At 40.4% G+C, this 17,521-nt stretch overlaps 1 protein-coding gene across 4 annotated transcripts in view; it reads left to right on the top strand.

Annotated features, from left to right (window-relative positions):
- Window positions 1-478: 478 nt before the first annotated feature.
- Window positions 479-17,521, top strand: part of marchf7 (membrane-associated ring finger (C3HC4) 7) — a 68,249-nt gene continuing 51,206 nt past the window's right edge. Inside the window, exons 1-4 of one of the 4 annotated variants that reach the window (XM_043693836.1) lie at window positions 479-630; window positions 13,497-13,675; window positions 16,161-16,310; window positions 16,427-16,610. In XM_043693836.1, the coding sequence (XP_043549771.1) occupies window positions 13,508-13,675; window positions 16,161-16,310; window positions 16,427-16,610 (502 nt within the window). In that variant the 5' untranslated portion in view covers window positions 479-630; window positions 13,497-13,507. Of the gene's footprint in view, window positions 631-886; window positions 909-13,496; window positions 13,676-16,160; window positions 16,311-16,426; window positions 16,611-17,521 lie in introns of those variants that run through there. The other 3 variants (XM_043693838.1, XM_043693839.1, XM_043693840.1) reach the window with 3 other exon arrangements.

Genomic DNA, 17,521 nt, shown 5'->3' with positions numbered 1-17,521 from the left:
TACAATTGCAACATTTAAAAGGCATCTGAATGAGTATATGAATAGGAAGGGTTTGGAGGGATATGGGCCTGGTGCTGGCAGGTGGGATTAGATTGGGTTGGGATATCTGCTCGATATGGACGAGTTGAACAGAAGGGTCTGTTTCCATGCTGTACATCTATATGACACTATGTGATAACAATAAATCAAATTAAAATCTCAATTTATAGCTATTCAGATAATAATCCGCCTTCCTCTCGTTTTTTCTACCAAGGCAGAAAACCTCACATCTTTCGTTTCACTGAGAGATGGGGAATAGGATTTGCTTCGACTTCAAGACAGCCAATAGGAGCTTTGAATGACCTAAGGTTTAAGGTGGGCGGAATGAGGAAAAGTGACTAGGAGTTTTAAAACCGCGGATGTGCTTCCCGATTTAAAAGTACAAAACAGCAACTAGCTTTGGTATAAACAGTGTAACATTTGACACACAGGCCCAGTCTGTCAGGGCCTCCCCCAGCCTGAAGGCAGTGACCTCAGAATGGACACCGCCGCCGGAACTGACGTGTAATCTACATCCGGCCGTCCTGATTCTCACCGGAAGACGCTGTTAGCAGTGCTCGCTGTTATCGATGTTCAGTTAATATTCAAAAGGTGAGTTTTTCGTGTTCTCTTGTAAATATCGGCTGGTGCGTGTCGAAGGGACGTAAGTAGCTTGTTTCTGCTGCCTTTAAAAAGTGTTTGAGAGTTTAAACACCGCCGGCCTGTTGGACTAATGGTCGGCTGGGCCTGCAGCAGGGAAGGAAGTACTCGAGCTAAACGCCTGGATAGTCCACGGATTGTTCAGAGCCAGTTACTTACTGACTTGTGAAAAATTCGATGAAAAACAGTTAACTTTTATTTGACCTTGGAGAAATTGCTTCGAATTACTTGTACGGTTTTTGCAATTTCTATCGATGTACGAATATCTTCTCAATAGTCTGATCGCCATTCGGGCTAACAGTTTCGTAACGTTGGAATACATCATCGTAGAAGTATGAACAAAGTCTGACAGTGGTTTAATATTGTTGAGTTTTTTAAAAAAAAAAATCTGTTCTGGAGGAAACCTGCGATGGTAATCCTAATGGAGATAAGGGAATGTTCAAGACATTGAAGAGCATAACTTGGAGCCTATGTTTTGTCGGTGTACTGATTTAATTTTAAGCTCGGCTTTTGGATAAAATACAGTTGGGGAAGTGGTATGGTGGAGAGATGGAAATGCTGTAGGTACTGTTAGACCTCAAAAATATTATTTGTGTATACTTGGGACAGATTGTGCTTAGTGCTATGTTGGTGAGTGGCGAAGCATCTGGAAGTATGCAGAGTGTGGTATACAGTAGTGATTTCACACCAGTTGTAACATGTTGGAAGCAATTGCATCTTATAGTGCAAATAAGTATGTGTCAGTTGGTAGGAAGGAGCTTCCCCTACCCACCATTGATTTCATACTATTTAAAGAAATATTTGCAGCCTTATTTTGAACTTGGGGATATTTCCTTTCTATATTTGTTTTAAAGTTGCAGAATTTTTACAGGAAGCAGTTTGGTAGTAAAGTGATTGCTGATTTCAAGGCCTCTGACAAGCTAGTTGTTCCCAAACATATGTGTTGTAGGCAATCTCTTCAAATATAATCTGGCCAAGCATAGCAATGGATGCTAATGGAAGGGGGAGGTTGAGAAATATTTCTCCCTAAAGGGCCATTTCTGCCCAAAGTACTCCATCCTGAACCTTGGTGATGAATGATGATTGAAACATCTGCTGTTTTCAGTAAGAATGACCTTCCTGAAGTATACTACCTACTGCACTCTCAACTGAAGCCTCAGTAGAGCAAAGACCATGGTTATGAACTTGTAACATGTTTGGTTCTTTCTAGTTTGGGCAAGAGATGTTGGCAGCACCTTGAGTTGCCATCTGCTGTTCCCTACATTTAGGGAGTTAACTACATTTTGTTCATTTATTAGGGAGAAGCAGGCATGTGTTTTTGTTCAGACTATGGGTTTTCTTGTGGTTCAGGATGTTATTAACTGTGCAGATGATGTTTTGCTGGCACTGCATGTCACTTCTGTCTTACACCAGAACTAAGAGGGATTGCTTTCCTTCAGTGCTCCACTGTTGCCCAAGTCAATGCCCAGCATCCTGGCAGCATACTTTTATTCTGTACTGAATACTTTTATTCTGTACTGAAAACTCGATTTGAACCACCATATCAAAGTTTAGTTACTAGGTGACTATTTGCTCAACATGGTAGATAACGCCGTTGTGCAACTATGCATATGCAAAGTCATGATGTGGAGGTGCTGGCGTTGGACTGGGATGGACAAAGTTAAAATCACATGACACCAGGTTATAGTCCAACAGATTTATTTGGAAGTACAAGCTTTCGGAGTGCTTATAGAAAGTGAGACACCATGGAAATGCTAATTTGAATGGGGCCTGCAGAGTGACACTGGTACATGTCTACTTCATGCTGTACAATTGTACCAATATGAGAGAGTTGTGTGTTGGCAGCAGCTATTTGCTGAGAAAGAGGGAGCAGGCAATCCAGACAGTCCTTTTTGTGGCTGAGATGCCTGTGGAAATCACAAGTGTCCAATCCCACTAATAACAGCACCAATTTCCTGTGTCCGTGTGGCTGTCCAAAAATAAGATCACTACATTTCAACCAAATATCATTAGTTGTTATATGGCATATTGCATTAATCATCCTTGTGTATGCCCTCGACATTTGCCTTCCACAAGAGCGTACAAATTAAGAGCATATCTTGTGTAGATCAGAAATCTCTCTAACTGAACCTCAAATATATTCAATGACCAAACCTACTGTGCTAAATTCTCCTCTTCATCTTAAATAAGGTGACCACTAATTCTAGTACTTTGCCACTTGTTCCAAGTTCTCTCGCACAGGGAAATATTTTCTCAGCATCTACCCTGTCAAGCTTCCTTAGGATGTTGCATGTTTTGATATCATCCCGTCTTATTCTTCTGAACTCCATTAAGGATTGGCTCAATGTGCTCAACCTTCCTCACCCCTAGTAATCAACCCAGTGAAACTTTTGAGTTACCTCCCTTTACATGGATATTACTCTTTTTAGAATGATCCAAACTGTGTGAATCTGTCTGTTTTACTGCTCCAGTGCAGTGTTATCCCAGCGGCTGGTGGAATGCTGTTGATTTTCATGGAGACAGCAAATGTCCTTGGAGGACAACCTACAGTGGCTCTGGGCCTACAAGAGCTGGCTGAAGTAATACATCCTAAATTGGATGGCAGCAGTCTGGATTTGGTGGGCCATGTAAGAGCAAAGATATGGTGGAGTGGGACAGGTTTGTGGACAAATTTACCCAGGAAAGTATCTCATAATCCTAACAATCTATTGAAGGTTAGATTGCTGGACTGCTGTGACTCCCTGTATACACCTTTTGAATACAGTAATCCATAAAAAGGTAGCACCTGAAGTTGCAAGGAAATAAGTTAACTTTGCATGACAGCTGTCTGAAATTCAACTCTAGTGCCTGTGTGTTAGTTCAATTGGGCTTTTGCTGTAGTGGAAGCTGGAACATCAATCAATCAATCAGTGTGTTTTTGTCCAAAAGTATACAAAGAGTTGATTTCCAAATTATCAACTTAGCAATGATTGCAGGCTTGACCCACTTTGTGCCTATCCATGAGCATTCATCTGTAAGTTTCTCCAGTTGTTTCATAGTCACTGTGAGCATTTTATTCCAGATGTAATTTACCTAACTTTAAATTACCGAATTGCCATGGTGCGATTTGAATCTCTGGATTATTAGTTCAGTCCTCTGGATTATTGATCCCAAAACGATCATTATGCTAGTGTTTCTCTTGAGAGATCCTTGATCTGCTCTACACTGCATCAAGTGCTCAGAACTAATATGGGAATTTTATACAATCTGTCTTTGTTAACTCTTTCATGCAATTTACTACAATCTATTCCATGTGTTTAGCTCAACCAGAAATGATACGTTAGAATTTACAGTGTTTTGTAATGAAACTAATAACAAACTTGTTTAATACCTGTAAACACTGAGAATGCGATTACAAGTCTTCCTGTTGCTGTTATCCTTGAAAGAATGAATCTGACTCAATGTTTGGTTATATTCCACAAACGTTTTGGATCTTTATTCGGGAAAGTGTCGCCCTTCACAGGAGTGAAATCAAACTTCGGAAAGTTTGGTAGCATCTGTGACATGAAATCGGAGTTAACGTTTTGGATCCAGTGAGCTTTCCTCTGAACTGATGAATAAAGGAAGAGCTATTGGGATTAGTGAAAAAGTTTAGTCAAAGGAGTGGAGGGGCAGAGATTTAATGGAGGTCATTCTACACTCTAGAACCTACAGAGCTGAAAGCACAATAGCCACTGGCATCAAACATGACATGAGGTCACAAACAAGACAAGAATCAGAGGAACCCAGAGTCTGAGAGTGCTGCAAGATGGAGGAGGTTACAGATACTGAGGCAAGTCCTACAGAAGAATATGGACTACAAGGCAGAAAATTGTAACTTTTCATGATTGGATTGGTGGACTGAAAATAAGTGTAGACCCATGACCGTAGAATTAAAGTAGATGGGACTTGATGTCCCCTTGGATACAGAGTGCAGAATTTTCTGAGTGATAATCTGTGGAGTGTGCAATATGGGGAAACTTCCAAGAAGAATATTGGAATAGTTGAATCCAGTATCTGCAATCCTCACTGCAGATACTGGAGATCAAAGTCGAGAGTGTAATGCTGGAAAAGCGCAGCAGGTCAGGCAGCATCTAGGGAGCAGGAGAATCAACATTTTGGACATAAGCTATTCATCAGGAAAGATCAAGGCTTACGCCCAAAACGTTGACTTTTCTGCTTCTCTGATGTAACCTGACCAGTCCTCATTTTCCCTCTGTTATCAAGACTGAGCCAGTCTTCTGCTAAAGACTTAATGGGGTATCCTTTTCCATTTGGTTTTAGTAACTTGGAATAATATCTCAAAGTAGGATTGGTGGCAATGAATCTACTTGTCACATCCCAAATGGTGCAAGTGCACACAACCATGACGTTATAAGCAATGATCATTTGAAGATTTAACTTAGCCATTGAGATGATAGCTGCAGTGGGCACCACTGTAACATATATAACATAGTGAACAATAGTGCAGATTCTCTAGATAGAGCTCGAGGCTTCTTCAGGTTAGCATTAAGGAGGAAGATCAAAATTGAGGAAGTTGTGGGTGTACAAGCACACAGTCAGTTAGCTTCTGTGAATGGAGCTGCCAGTTTAAAAATGCTGCAGAACTGATCACAATGCTAAGCCTGCCTCTAGAAGTTAAAGCTGGAAATAGTGAAAATTACAGAAAAGGCTTGTGTCGTGATCTACAAGGATTTGTGTAAATATTTAGTAATTGTTTAAAATGAGGGAAATTGCAAAATAATTTTGCAGAAAGGCTGCTTATTAAGAAAATAGTTAAAATAATTTGAATGAGTGGAAAAATCAGACTTTTTTTTTAAAAAAGTTATCTTGGCAGAAATATACATCTCTTTTAATTGTATAGCGGAAAATATTCTTAAAGCCTTAATGCCAGTACAATGTAATTTTTCCACTTTAAAAAGCGCAAATATCTCAAGCAGTGCAAGTCATCTATTTTTTAGGGTACAAAGTGATGGGAAAAGTGACTTATTTTAAATTTCTTTTATAACTGTTTCAGTAACTAGAAAAAACTTCATGGTAGATGTTACATAAGACAGTATCTGAAAGGGTTAACTTACATCATTAGAAGCGTTGCCCACAGCAATGTAGAGGACTGTTCCTGTAGAGACCTAACTGGTTGTTTGTCTCAAACTCTCTGAATGTTATGTACTTGCTGTTTAACATGTCTCTCACTTATCATGTATCTCAAATGTGATATAACTAAAAATTAAATAATGTATAAAAACCTATTTATTATTTATCAAGCTTGAGCTACTCTTCTGGTAAAGGGTTAATATGAACTTCCTTCTCCATTTGATATCAGTAACTTAGACTTACTTAATGGCATTAATGAACCTCATGCATTTATCCAAAGCATTCCAGATCATCCAGTTGAAAAAGGCTATTTGATCAGCCAAGAGTGCCTGTGGTCAATCTGGATCTGGCAATGAATGGCTAAATAAACAAGTCTGTCAGTGTTTGAACTACTAGTTACTTTAAGGGTAAACCAGAATAGCTGCATAGAAGTCTGGATGTAATCCCACCTGCTCTAGAGGTATGCCATAACATTTCTGAACGGTTGATTTAAAATATCTAAATGCTGGGTTCTTAGCGCAATGGTACTATGCCTGCCTCTATGTTATAGGGCCCAGGCTTAGGTCCCACCTGCCCCCAGGTGTGACCTGACACGCCGGAACAGGTTGCTTAAAATAATTAAAGCTCCTTTGTTCTTTTCAACTATTCACGTCACAGCTCCTTTAGAAAGAGTTTGATTCTTGTCTGGGCTTGTGGCATGATGGTAGAATGTCTGGCTCCAGAGGGTAGCTTGTTCAAATCACAAGAGGCTTAAACGCTAGCACACGCAGTTCCAAATCACACATTTTCCAGAATTTGAGCAAAGAATTATGGCTGACAATTCTGAAGGAACGCTGCACTGTCGGCGTTGTCAGAGTCATGTATTGAGGGCTCTCTCGGTGCAATGATGATTTCTGGGCTGGATGATTAGATTCAAGTCTGGCCTGACCCAAGCATGTGTCAGAATAAATCAAAAACCGGTTGATTTTCTTTTAAAGAAAAGCAGTGTTCTTCCCAAATGGGGCAGTAAGTTGCTGAACAGGAATAATGTCTTGAGGGAAGGGTGGAAACTGATATTGGTGTTTAAACTATAGATTTATAAAAAAAGGTTTTGTTCTCTGAAAGATTTTGGTTGTCTAATACAACATGTGGATATTAGTCTGTGAAACGATCTATAGCTAGACTTCAAAGGGAGAAAGTTTGGGTCATCATCAAGGGGAAATATTTTAGTGAAATAGTAAAAGTTGTACTGAGGATAAGGGAGGCAAAGATGAGGAATTGATTGAATCAAGCTATTGTAGAAATGTTGGGGAGTGAGGGGGTCAAAAGACCTTTGACAGTGGTGTTGTAAATGACATTGGAGAGTTGATATTGTATGAGGTTGTGGCAGAAGGAAGTGGAATATGAAAGAAGGATCTTGTCTGTGATCAGAATATTCAAATTATGAGATACAAGATTGAGGATGCTGGCCAAAAATATGGGTAGGGGAGTTTGTGGCAAGAGAGGTTTAGGGAGTACAGGAGATTAGTGAACTTTGAGAGTAAGCAAAGCGAGTTGAGATGAAGATTGAAATCACCCAAGATGATCGTTTTTTCCATACAGGGACTGCAGGCTGAAAGGAGTTAGAATATCTGTTAGAAACCGAGGATTGAATTTGTTGTGCAATAAGGAGTGAGAATTACAAAGAAGAGATTGAGTGACTGGAACAGCTTGGCTGGTTCAAAGGACAAGAAAGTTTTAACACAGCCTGGGAATTAACAAAATGAGATTTGGCTACCATGGCATTTTGGTCAGAGCAAATGGTGGAACGTTAAGTAAGGCTGCCTTTTTTTGAGTCAGGGCAAAGGTGTCAACATGTGTGAGCCAAGTTTCAACCCAGATGTGACATCAATGGAATCATCCACAGCAAGGTTATGAACACCCAAGATAAAAGCAGAAAATTATGGAAGCACTCAGCAAATTGGGCAGCATCAGAGGGAGAACAGAGATGCCCTCTCTTGCTTGCGCCCCCTCAATAATTACACAAAAAATCAAAACTAAGATGATTCTTAAGATAAACCAAATGGCTGGAATAATATGGTCGATATAAGAGTTGCACGATGAGGGTTTGTCTCTTGCCCCATTTCAAATAAACCTGTTGGACTTTGACTTGGTGTTTGTGTGACATCTGACTTTGTTCACCCAAGTCCCACATTGTCACCTCCACATCATATTCATGTACCCATCCAGGTGCCTTTTAATTGTACCAGCCTCCACCACTTTCTCTGGCAGGTCATTCCATACACTCACTACTCTCTATACATGAAAATGTTGCCCCTCAGGTCACTTTTAAATCTTTTCTTTTTCATCTTAAACCTATGCCTTCTAGTTTTAGACTCTCCTACCCTGAGAAAGAGACTTTGGCTATTCACCTGATTCATCCCCTCATTATTGTATAAACTTCTATAAGGTCACCCCTCAGCCTCTGACACTTGAAGGAAAATAACCCTGGCCTGTTCAGCCTCTCCCTATAGCTCAGACCCTTCAATCCTGGCAACATCCTTGTAAATCCTTTCTGAACCCTTTCAAGTTTAACAGCTTCCATCCAAAGATGTGCAGGTCAGGTGAATTGGCAGGGGAAATGCAGAGTAACAAAGTGGGTCTGGGTGGGATATTCCTTAGAGGGTTGGTGTGGACGTGTTGGGCCAAAAGGCCTGTTTCCACACTGTAGAGATTCTATGATCTTTCCTATGTCTGAGAGACCAGAATAGGATGCAGTATTCCAATAGTGGCCTAAACAGCCACAATATGGCATCCCAACTCCTATATTCAATGCAAATGACCAATGGAGGCAAGCATGTCAACACCGCCTTCAGTACCCTGTCCACCTGTGACTCCACTTTCCAGGAACCCAAGATCCCTTAATTCAGTAACACTCCCCAGGATCTCACTATTAAGTGTATAAGTCCTGCCCTGATTTGCCTTGCCAAAATGCAACACCTCCTATTTATCTAAGCTAAACTCTATCTGCCACTCCCCGGTTCATTGACCCATTTGATCATTTGTACTCTGAGATAATCTTCTTCACTGTCCACTAATTTTGGTGTCATCTGCAAACTTACTAACCATACCTCCTATATTCAAATCATTTATATGAATGACAAAAAGCAGTGAACCTAGCAGCAATCCTTGTGGTACATCGCTGGTCACAGATCTCCTGTCCGACAAACAACCTCCACCACCAACCATCTCATTGCGCCTATTGTTTTTCCAGAGATTTTAAGCATGCCGTGATCAAATCCCTCCTTGAAATGAGTGTTTTAACCACTGAGTCAAGAATTCTGACATCATCTAAAGCTTTTTTACTTGTTAATGAATGATTTAGTCATAAAGCATAGAAACATAGGCCCTTCAGCTCACCATGTCTATGCCAACCAACAAACAACAAGCTACACAAATCCCATTTACCTGCAATTGGTCCACAGCCTCATTTGCCCTGGCATTTTAAGTCTCATTCCTCATGAAGGACTCTTGCTCGAAATGTCAATTCTCCTGCTCCTCAGATGCAGCCTGACCTGCTGTGCTTTTCCAGCACCAGACTCTCTACTCTGATCTCCAGCATCTGCAGTCCTCACTTTCTCCTGGCATTTTAAGTACACGTCCAGATGCTGCTTAAATGTTGAGAGTACCTGCCTTCACCACCTCAGATAGCACATTCCATATTTCTACCACTCTCTGGGTGAAAAGAATTTTCCCAGATTTCCTCTAAACCACTTATTCCTCACCTTAAACTGATGTCCTCTGTTCGTAATCAAGTCTGTCATGGGAGAAAAGATTCTTTCAATGTACTCTGTCTGCTCATAATTTTGTATACCTCAATCAGATATTCCCCTCCGTCTCCTCTGCTCGAAAGAAAAGAAAACAAACCTAGCCTATCTAGTCTAACTGGTCTGTAATGACCTGGCCTAACCCTGTTGCTGTTTTTGAACAAAGGAACCACATGAGCTATCCTCCAGTTACTTGGCACTTCACCTATAGCCAAAATAATATTAGATTTCTCTACCAGGGCCTCAGAAGTTTCCTTCTTTGCCTCCCATAGCAGCCTGGGATGCATCTCATCAGGCCCTAAGGATTTATGCTGAAAATGTGTTGCTGGAAAAGCACAGCAGGTCAGGCAGCATCCAAGGAACAGGAGAATCGACGTTTCGGGCATAAGCCCTTCAGCACACACCTTAAAGAAAAAAAAACTTCTTCAACCAAGATTCTCGCCCACCCTCTGACGACCCCTTCTCCCGCCTCCAACACACCCCATCTACCTGGACACCCCGTGCTGGCCTCTTACCCGCCCTCGATCTCTTCATAGCCAACTGCCGCCGCGACATTAACCGCCTCAACTTCTCCACCCCTCTCACCCACTCCAACCTCTCACCCTTGGAACGTGCAGTCCCCCACTCCCTCCGTTCCAACCCCAACCTCAACCTCACTATCAAACCAGCAGACAAGGGAGGCGCGGTAGTAGTTTGGCGCACTGACCTTAAAGAAAAAAAATAGCAGCCCTCACTTTCTCTCCTAAGGATTTATGCACCTTTTTATGACCACTGTAACATTTTTAAAACTCCTCCTCATTAATCTTAATGTGTTCTGGAACCTCATCATCCTAACTTAAATTTCCAGCTACAAAATCTTTCCCCTATACAAAACAGGTGCTTGCTTCTTTTTCTTCATCAAACTCTCAAAAACCTTTGACATCCAGGATTCCCTGGACTTGCTGCCAGGGAATCTGGCACTTCACTCTTCACTCTTAGAGGAGCACGCTGACCTTCAAACTATACTATGTTTAAAAGACTCCCACTTTTGAAATGTAGACTTGCCTGTAAGTAGCTGCTCCCAGTCTATGTTTGCCAAATCTTGTCTATTGATATTGAAACTGGCCTTCCCTCAACTTGGGCACCACTTTGCACTATCCTTAAAACTTTCCATAATGACTTTGAAACTGAGAGGTGTGGTTACTATCCCCAAAGTGGTTGCCTGCTGAAACTTCAGCCACATGACTGGCTTAATTTCCTAGGATTAGGTTTAGCACTGCCTCCTCCTCCTCTGAGAGGAACAACTATGTACTGGCATAAAAAGCTCTCCTGGATGCACTTCAAAAATTCCCTCTCTGAACTTATTTAATAATTTCATCTAATGCAGCTGTCTCAGCTGATGGTAGCAAAGTCGAAATACGCTACAACTGTAACCCTGTTTCATTCACATCTTTGTGATTTGCCTATATATCTGCTCCACTATCTCCTGTTGGGAGGACTATAGTATAATCCCAGCAAAGTAATCACCCTTTTTTATTTCTAAGCTCTAGCTAGACTATACTAGACAGGATTGAGATTCACAAGGAGGAGATGTTAGCAATTCTGGAGAGTGTGAAAATAGATATATCCCATCTGGCCCCGGTGAGTTATCTTAGAATTCTCTGGGAAGCCAGGGAGGAGATTGCAGAGCGTTTGGCTTTGATCTTTATGTCATCGTTGTCTACAGGAATAGTACCAGAAGACTGGAGGATATCAAATGTTGTCCCCTCGTTCAAGAAGGGGAGTAGAGATAGCCCTGGTAATTATTTTGGTTGTAACTAAAATGTTGGGAAGGATTATAAGAGAGAGGATTTATCATCTAGAGAGGAATAATTTGATTAGAGATAGTTAACACGGTTTTGTGAAGAGTAGGTCATGCCTCACAAACCTTATTGAGTTCTTTGAGAAGGTGACCAAACAAGTAGATGAGGGTAAAGCGGTTGATGTGTATGTGGATTTCAGTAAGGCGTTTGATAAGGTTCCCCACGGTAGGCTGTTGGAGAAAATCCAGGAGCATGAGATTGAGGGGGATTTAGCAGGTTTGGATCAGACATTGGCTAGCTGAAAGAAGACAGAGGGTGGTGGTTGAGAGGAAATGTTCATCTGTAGTTCAATTACTAGTGGTGTACCACAAGGATCTGTTTTGGGGCTACTGCTGTTTTTTACTTTTATAAATGACCTGGATGAGGGCGTAGAAGGATGGGTTAGTAAATTTGTGGATGACGCTAAAGTCAGTGGAGTTGTGGACATTGCCAAAGGATGTTGCAGGTTACAGAGGGACATAGGTAAGCTGCAGAGCTGGGCTGAGAGGTGACAAATGGAGTTTAATGTGGAAAAGTGAGGTGTTTCACTTTGGAAGGACTAACAGGAATACAGAGTACTGGGCTAATGGTAAGATTCTTGGTAGTGTGGATGAGCCAAGAGATCCGTGTCCATGTGCATAGATCCCTGAAAGTTGTCGCCCAGGTTGATGAGGTTAAGAAGGCATACCATGTGTTAGCTTTATTGATGGATTGAGTTTCAGAGCCATGAGGTCATGTTGCAGCTGTACAAAACTCTGGTGTGACCGCACTTGGAATATACATACAGTTCTGGTCGCTGTATTTATAGGATGGATGTGGAAGCATTGGAAAGGGTGCAGAGGAGATTTAGTAAGGTGTTGCGTGGTATGAAGGGAAGGTCTTATGAGGAAAGACTGAGGGACTTGAGACTGTTTTCACTAGAGAGAAGAAAGTTAAGAGATGACTTAGTAGAGACATTTATGATCAGAGGATTAGATAGGGTGGAGAGTGAGAGCCTTTTTCCTCGGATGGTGATGGCTAGCATAAGGGGACATAGCTTTAAATTGAGGGGTGATAGATATAGGACCGATGTCAGAGGTAGTTTCTTTACTCAAAGTAGTAGGGGTGTGGAAAGCACTGCCTGTAGACTTGCCAACTTGAAGGGCATTTAAATGGTCATTGGATAAACATATGGATGATAATGGAATAGTATAGGTTAGATGGGCTTCAGATTGGTTTCACAGGTCAGCGCAACATCGAGGGCCAAAAGGCCTGTACTGCATTGTAATGTTCTCTAGGTGGCCTCATTTGAAGACCTTTCTTGGACATCCTCCCTCATTACTGCAGTGATAGCTTCCTTTGTGACTAATACAAAGCCCCAACTCTCCATACAATCAATCAGGAGGCGCACTGAACACTCTTCCTGTACACGTGGTCATTATGGGCACTTGAAGTGCATTCTACGGCATCAGGTTCTCCAGCCTTTTAAACTTTACTAACTACAGACAACAAACTAGGAACAAATTACTCAACCTTACCCACTACTCACCAAATCAGATTTTTCTCTGTCTCACTCTCTTCCTAACACAATAACGACCACACTCTGTTCCTCCTGGTACTACTCTCTCTGTCTCTAAAGCTAGTTCCTATTGAATCATGATGTCACCTCAAGTGCTCTGCCTCTGAATTCATTTGGAAGCTGAAGCTGCACCTGCTCCTCTCTTCTCCCACTGCTGCTCTGTGTGAACTTGATCTGGGCCTTGATGCTCAAACTTTCATCCAGAAGTTCCACGTCTGCTGTTCACTTCCAGATTTTCTCCTCTCTCCCACTGCAGCTTCTCTGACTGAGCTCTTGTCAGTGTATAATTTCCTGTTCAATGAGACTGCACGGAATCAACATTGACTTCACTAGTTTCCTAACCTCCCCTCTCCCCACCTCATCCCAGATCCAACACTCCAACTCGGTGCTGCCCTCTTGAACTGTCCATCTCTCTTCCCACTTTTCCATTCCACCTTCCTCTCTGACCTATCACTATCAACCCCCACTTGTATCTACCTATTGCTTTCCCAGCTGCATTTAAAATGTTCAAACATCTGATTCATTTTGATTTTTGTTTTGCAGAATTTTCTGGGATGGAGCCCAAGCCTTCCAGGAAATCCACAAGATTGCCTGTTGAAGGACACAACTCTTTACCTGTGCCGCCTTCAGGAACAAAAATTTTATACGAGAGTAGATCAAATGGCCTGGGTGACTTGTATGCAACAAGAGACACTCCAAATAAAATTGAAAATGAAATTCAGGTAACAGCTCCTTTTTTATGTATCTTGTGGTGATTGTGATATTTATTTTTAAGCTACAATAGCTTACAATATAACCTTTTTGATGTCTAAAATGTTTAAAGTTGTTTTATGGCAGGGGAGAGAAGAAAAAGAATGGTTATGTCTGGTATTTTGGAGATGGTAGTTGGATCAGAAAGATGGGTTTTATAAGGGATGTTAATAGTGCTGGCAATGGCAAGAAGTTTGGAAATTTGCGTGAGCTGTTCTACCAACTGTGAGGAGGTGCAGAGAAGGTCAAAATTGGATGACTGAAAAATATGGAGGATGGGTAAAGCTGCAAAATGAAAAGGTCAATAAATAACTTTAAAATCAATGAGATTTTTTAATGCTTCCAGAAAGCCAGTTGAAAGTAAAAACCTGAACAAATGTGTTTATTTTCAGTTGTACATTACAAGCATACATCTTTTACCCTAAGGGCCATTGTTTCAGTTGCATAAATGAAATACCAGTTACTGCCCATCAACTGCACACAAATAAACATAATTAATGTAATGTTAACAAATTCCCTTCTCTCAAAATATAATTACTTCAAAATGAAACGAATCAGATTTCCATATTCTGTACAAACCTCATATTGCAAGGCACACCACTTCTGGAACCCACTGAATAACTTCTTGAGATGCATATTCCTCTTTGTAAAGCAACTCAATAGTTGCACAACTTGCATCCAGCATTAACTTTGCATGTTCCTTTCTCTCCAGATTTGTTTCAAGCCAACAGGACATGCGTTGTCTGACCTGTTGTGCTTTTGCAGCACCACACCACCATTCATCAAGTGCACCTACATTAATTTCACACAATTTTTAACCTTTGGCAAGTATGATGAAGAAATTGTCTGTGACCCTTGTCTCTTTTTTTCTTTCTGATCAATGCCATTAATATTCTTCACACTCTGAGGTACACAGGTTTTGTAAAGGGGATATAATAATGTTTTGACTGGTTAAACACAGATCCTCTGACTTTCCAAATATAAATTGTCCTGATATGCTCCAAAATCACACTTCAGTTGTATTTTTCTTTTGTAGAAATTGCTGGAGAAACTCAGGTCAAGCAGCATCTGTGGAGAGAAACAATTAAGTTCCTTTCAGGAACTCCCAAATGAAATGCTAGATACAGGTCATCAACTACTGAATTGTTTTGTTTTTTCCCTTTTTTTGATAGGTTTATTCAACAGGAGGCATCTCACAATAAATGATATCACTACTTAAAGAAGCTTATTCTAACCATTTTCTATAAAAGTCAAACTCTTCAGTGCCATCTGTATTATTCCAAATCTAAAGCAAGTAGCGCTGTTGCTGTGTTGATCTTCATTACTTAGTGAATCAAAATGACATTTAACTCAAATTGTTGCACATATTGTTGAAATGCCAACCCTATCAAACAGTTAAAGCAGTGTACAACTAACACATTCACTCAATGACCAAAACTTGTGATCAGCATAATTTGTTGGAATGCATCATTTTCTTCACCCTCTTCCTCAGAACTTTGTATAATTCTGGTGATCCTGCCTCTTATGTTTTGGGCAATTCACTGCGTAATGATGCTTTGAGTCACACTATAAGTACTTATTAACTGTTCTTTAGATCCCTTCATTTTTATTTCTATTAATTGTCATTTACACTAATAATTACATCTGCTAAAGGTGTTTTTATCCTCATTTTGTTTGACCTTCATCCTACATTGATGCCATTGCCCAGCATTTGGATAATTTCAAAATCCAGCAACATTGATTCCTCAATTCTTTGTCATCTTGGAATGTATCATTTGTTCTACAAAGGCTCAATAAAACTACTTACACAGGAACTTTGTTCCGAGGCCGCAGAAACATATTCTAATTTGATCTACATCTCATAACTGAAGCACCAGTTGGAACCCATGGTTAGTATTCTGTCCCTTCAAAAAGGCATTCATAGCTGGGACCAAATTGCTTTCCATTGCAACATATTCTTTATTTGGAGGAAGTGGGTGGACTTAAAGTTCGATTTGTTTTTGAGAATTAGTTCAGCAAGGTAGGAAGTTAGGTGAGGGTAATTTGGCATTGTGTTGGCTTCCATTCAAGGAATAAGCTTTGCTCTCAGACTGTTGTAGTCAAAGGTTAGGTGATTTGGGTGTCATTGGTGAAAAGATGATGGTTAGGGCCAGGAAACTGGAAGTGCGCTGGTATGCTGGTTATCGTTAGTGACATATTATCAGTTCAAGGAGCCTTCTTATCCTAGCTCTTTGTCTTTTCTATTCAGAATGTATTGGTTATGGGAACAGATACCTCTGCTGTTACTAATATATAACATGCAAACTTGCTGCATTTTATTATGTTGATTGTTGAGTCTGAGTTCTGCCTGATATTGCTTTATGTCCTTCTAATTTTTCAATAAATCCAGGTTTCCCCATGCTCCCTTTTGTCAACTCTTCCAATTTATTGCCTTACAACTGTTAGTATTTTGTGCAGGAGTCTCAATTGCATCATAATGCCCGTGGAGACTTTCCTATATCTGAACCAGAATGCAGTGAATATCAATTGAAACTATCAACTACCACTTCAGCGCACAACTCAAGATCTGAAAGACCATGGCCTGTGGGTTTTTCGGGAAACAGAATGGTATACCAATTTCAAATTTGGAAATGAACTGTCATTGCTGCTTATTGATTTAAAGATCCATTAATTTTACAATAGTGTTAACATTTAAAACACTATCAAATTTATTTTTTTCACAGTTCTCCACCTCTGAAGGTTGCCATTTGTCTGCACCTTTGCAGTCTACTTTATATAATGAAACAGAGAGACTTCCAGGAGCATCTTCAAGATGTTTAACACCCCAGAATGTTGATTCCAAGAGGCCTAAACTTGTGTCAACTTATTCTCCTAGAAATGGTGCCGATTGTGAGAGAAACAATTCAGGTATTTCTCCTTCATCCCATCACATGAACATCATTTGCAATCAGCACTTTCTCTTCTTTTGAGGGACTTATAGCTACAGGTGTTAGCTTTATGATACTCAACATATTGTTCTAAGACAAGTATTACAATGAGATGAGAGTGGCTACGGCGACCTCTTGATTCTGTTGTCTCTCTTTCTACTGTAGAGGAGAACTGACATGATATTCAGAACCATGTTATCACATTGAACAAGAAGTTCCATTACTATTTGCTTGATATTTTTAGTTGCTGACCTCCACTGTAACTGTTCTTATGTCACACAACATCAGGTTATAGTCCAACAGGGTTATTTGAAATCACAAGCCTTAGGAGTGAAATGAAGAAAAGCACACAGGCACGGAATTTATGATGTGGAGGTGCCGGTGTTGGACTGGAGTGGGCAAACTTTTAAAAAAAAAAATCACATAACATCAGGTTATTGTCCAACAGGTTTATTTGGAAGTACTTGCTTTCAGAGCGCTGCTCCTTCGTCAGGTAGTTGTGGAGCAGGATCATAAGACACAGAATTTATAGCAAAAGATTACAGTATCATGAAACTGAAATGATATTCAAAGTTTGGGGGAAATGATATGTTGAACAAACCTAGATTGCTGTTAAGTCTTATCTTTTCGAATGGGTTGCAGGTTTCATTTCATTATGTAAATTCCAGAACTTGCTTTAAGTCACATTCTCGAGATAACTTAAAGTCTTGTAAAAACTCAAGATTGTAAAACAGGCACATTCTAACCTCACACCTTTAATACATTTCTATGAGCTGAGATGTCACCATTTTATAAAACCTTAAGTTATCTCAAGAATGTAACTTAAAAGTAGTACAGGGATTTACATAATAATGAATCAAAACCTGCAACCCATTCTAAAAGATTAGATTC

The sequence above is a fragment of the Chiloscyllium plagiosum genome, chromosome 7 (assembly GCF_004010195.1).
Source record: "Chiloscyllium plagiosum isolate BGI_BamShark_2017 chromosome 7, ASM401019v2, whole genome shotgun sequence".
In the NCBI taxonomy this organism is placed as follows: domain Eukaryota; kingdom Metazoa; phylum Chordata; class Chondrichthyes; order Orectolobiformes; family Hemiscylliidae; genus Chiloscyllium; species Chiloscyllium plagiosum.
This window is presented reverse-complemented; position numbering and strand designations above follow the sequence as displayed.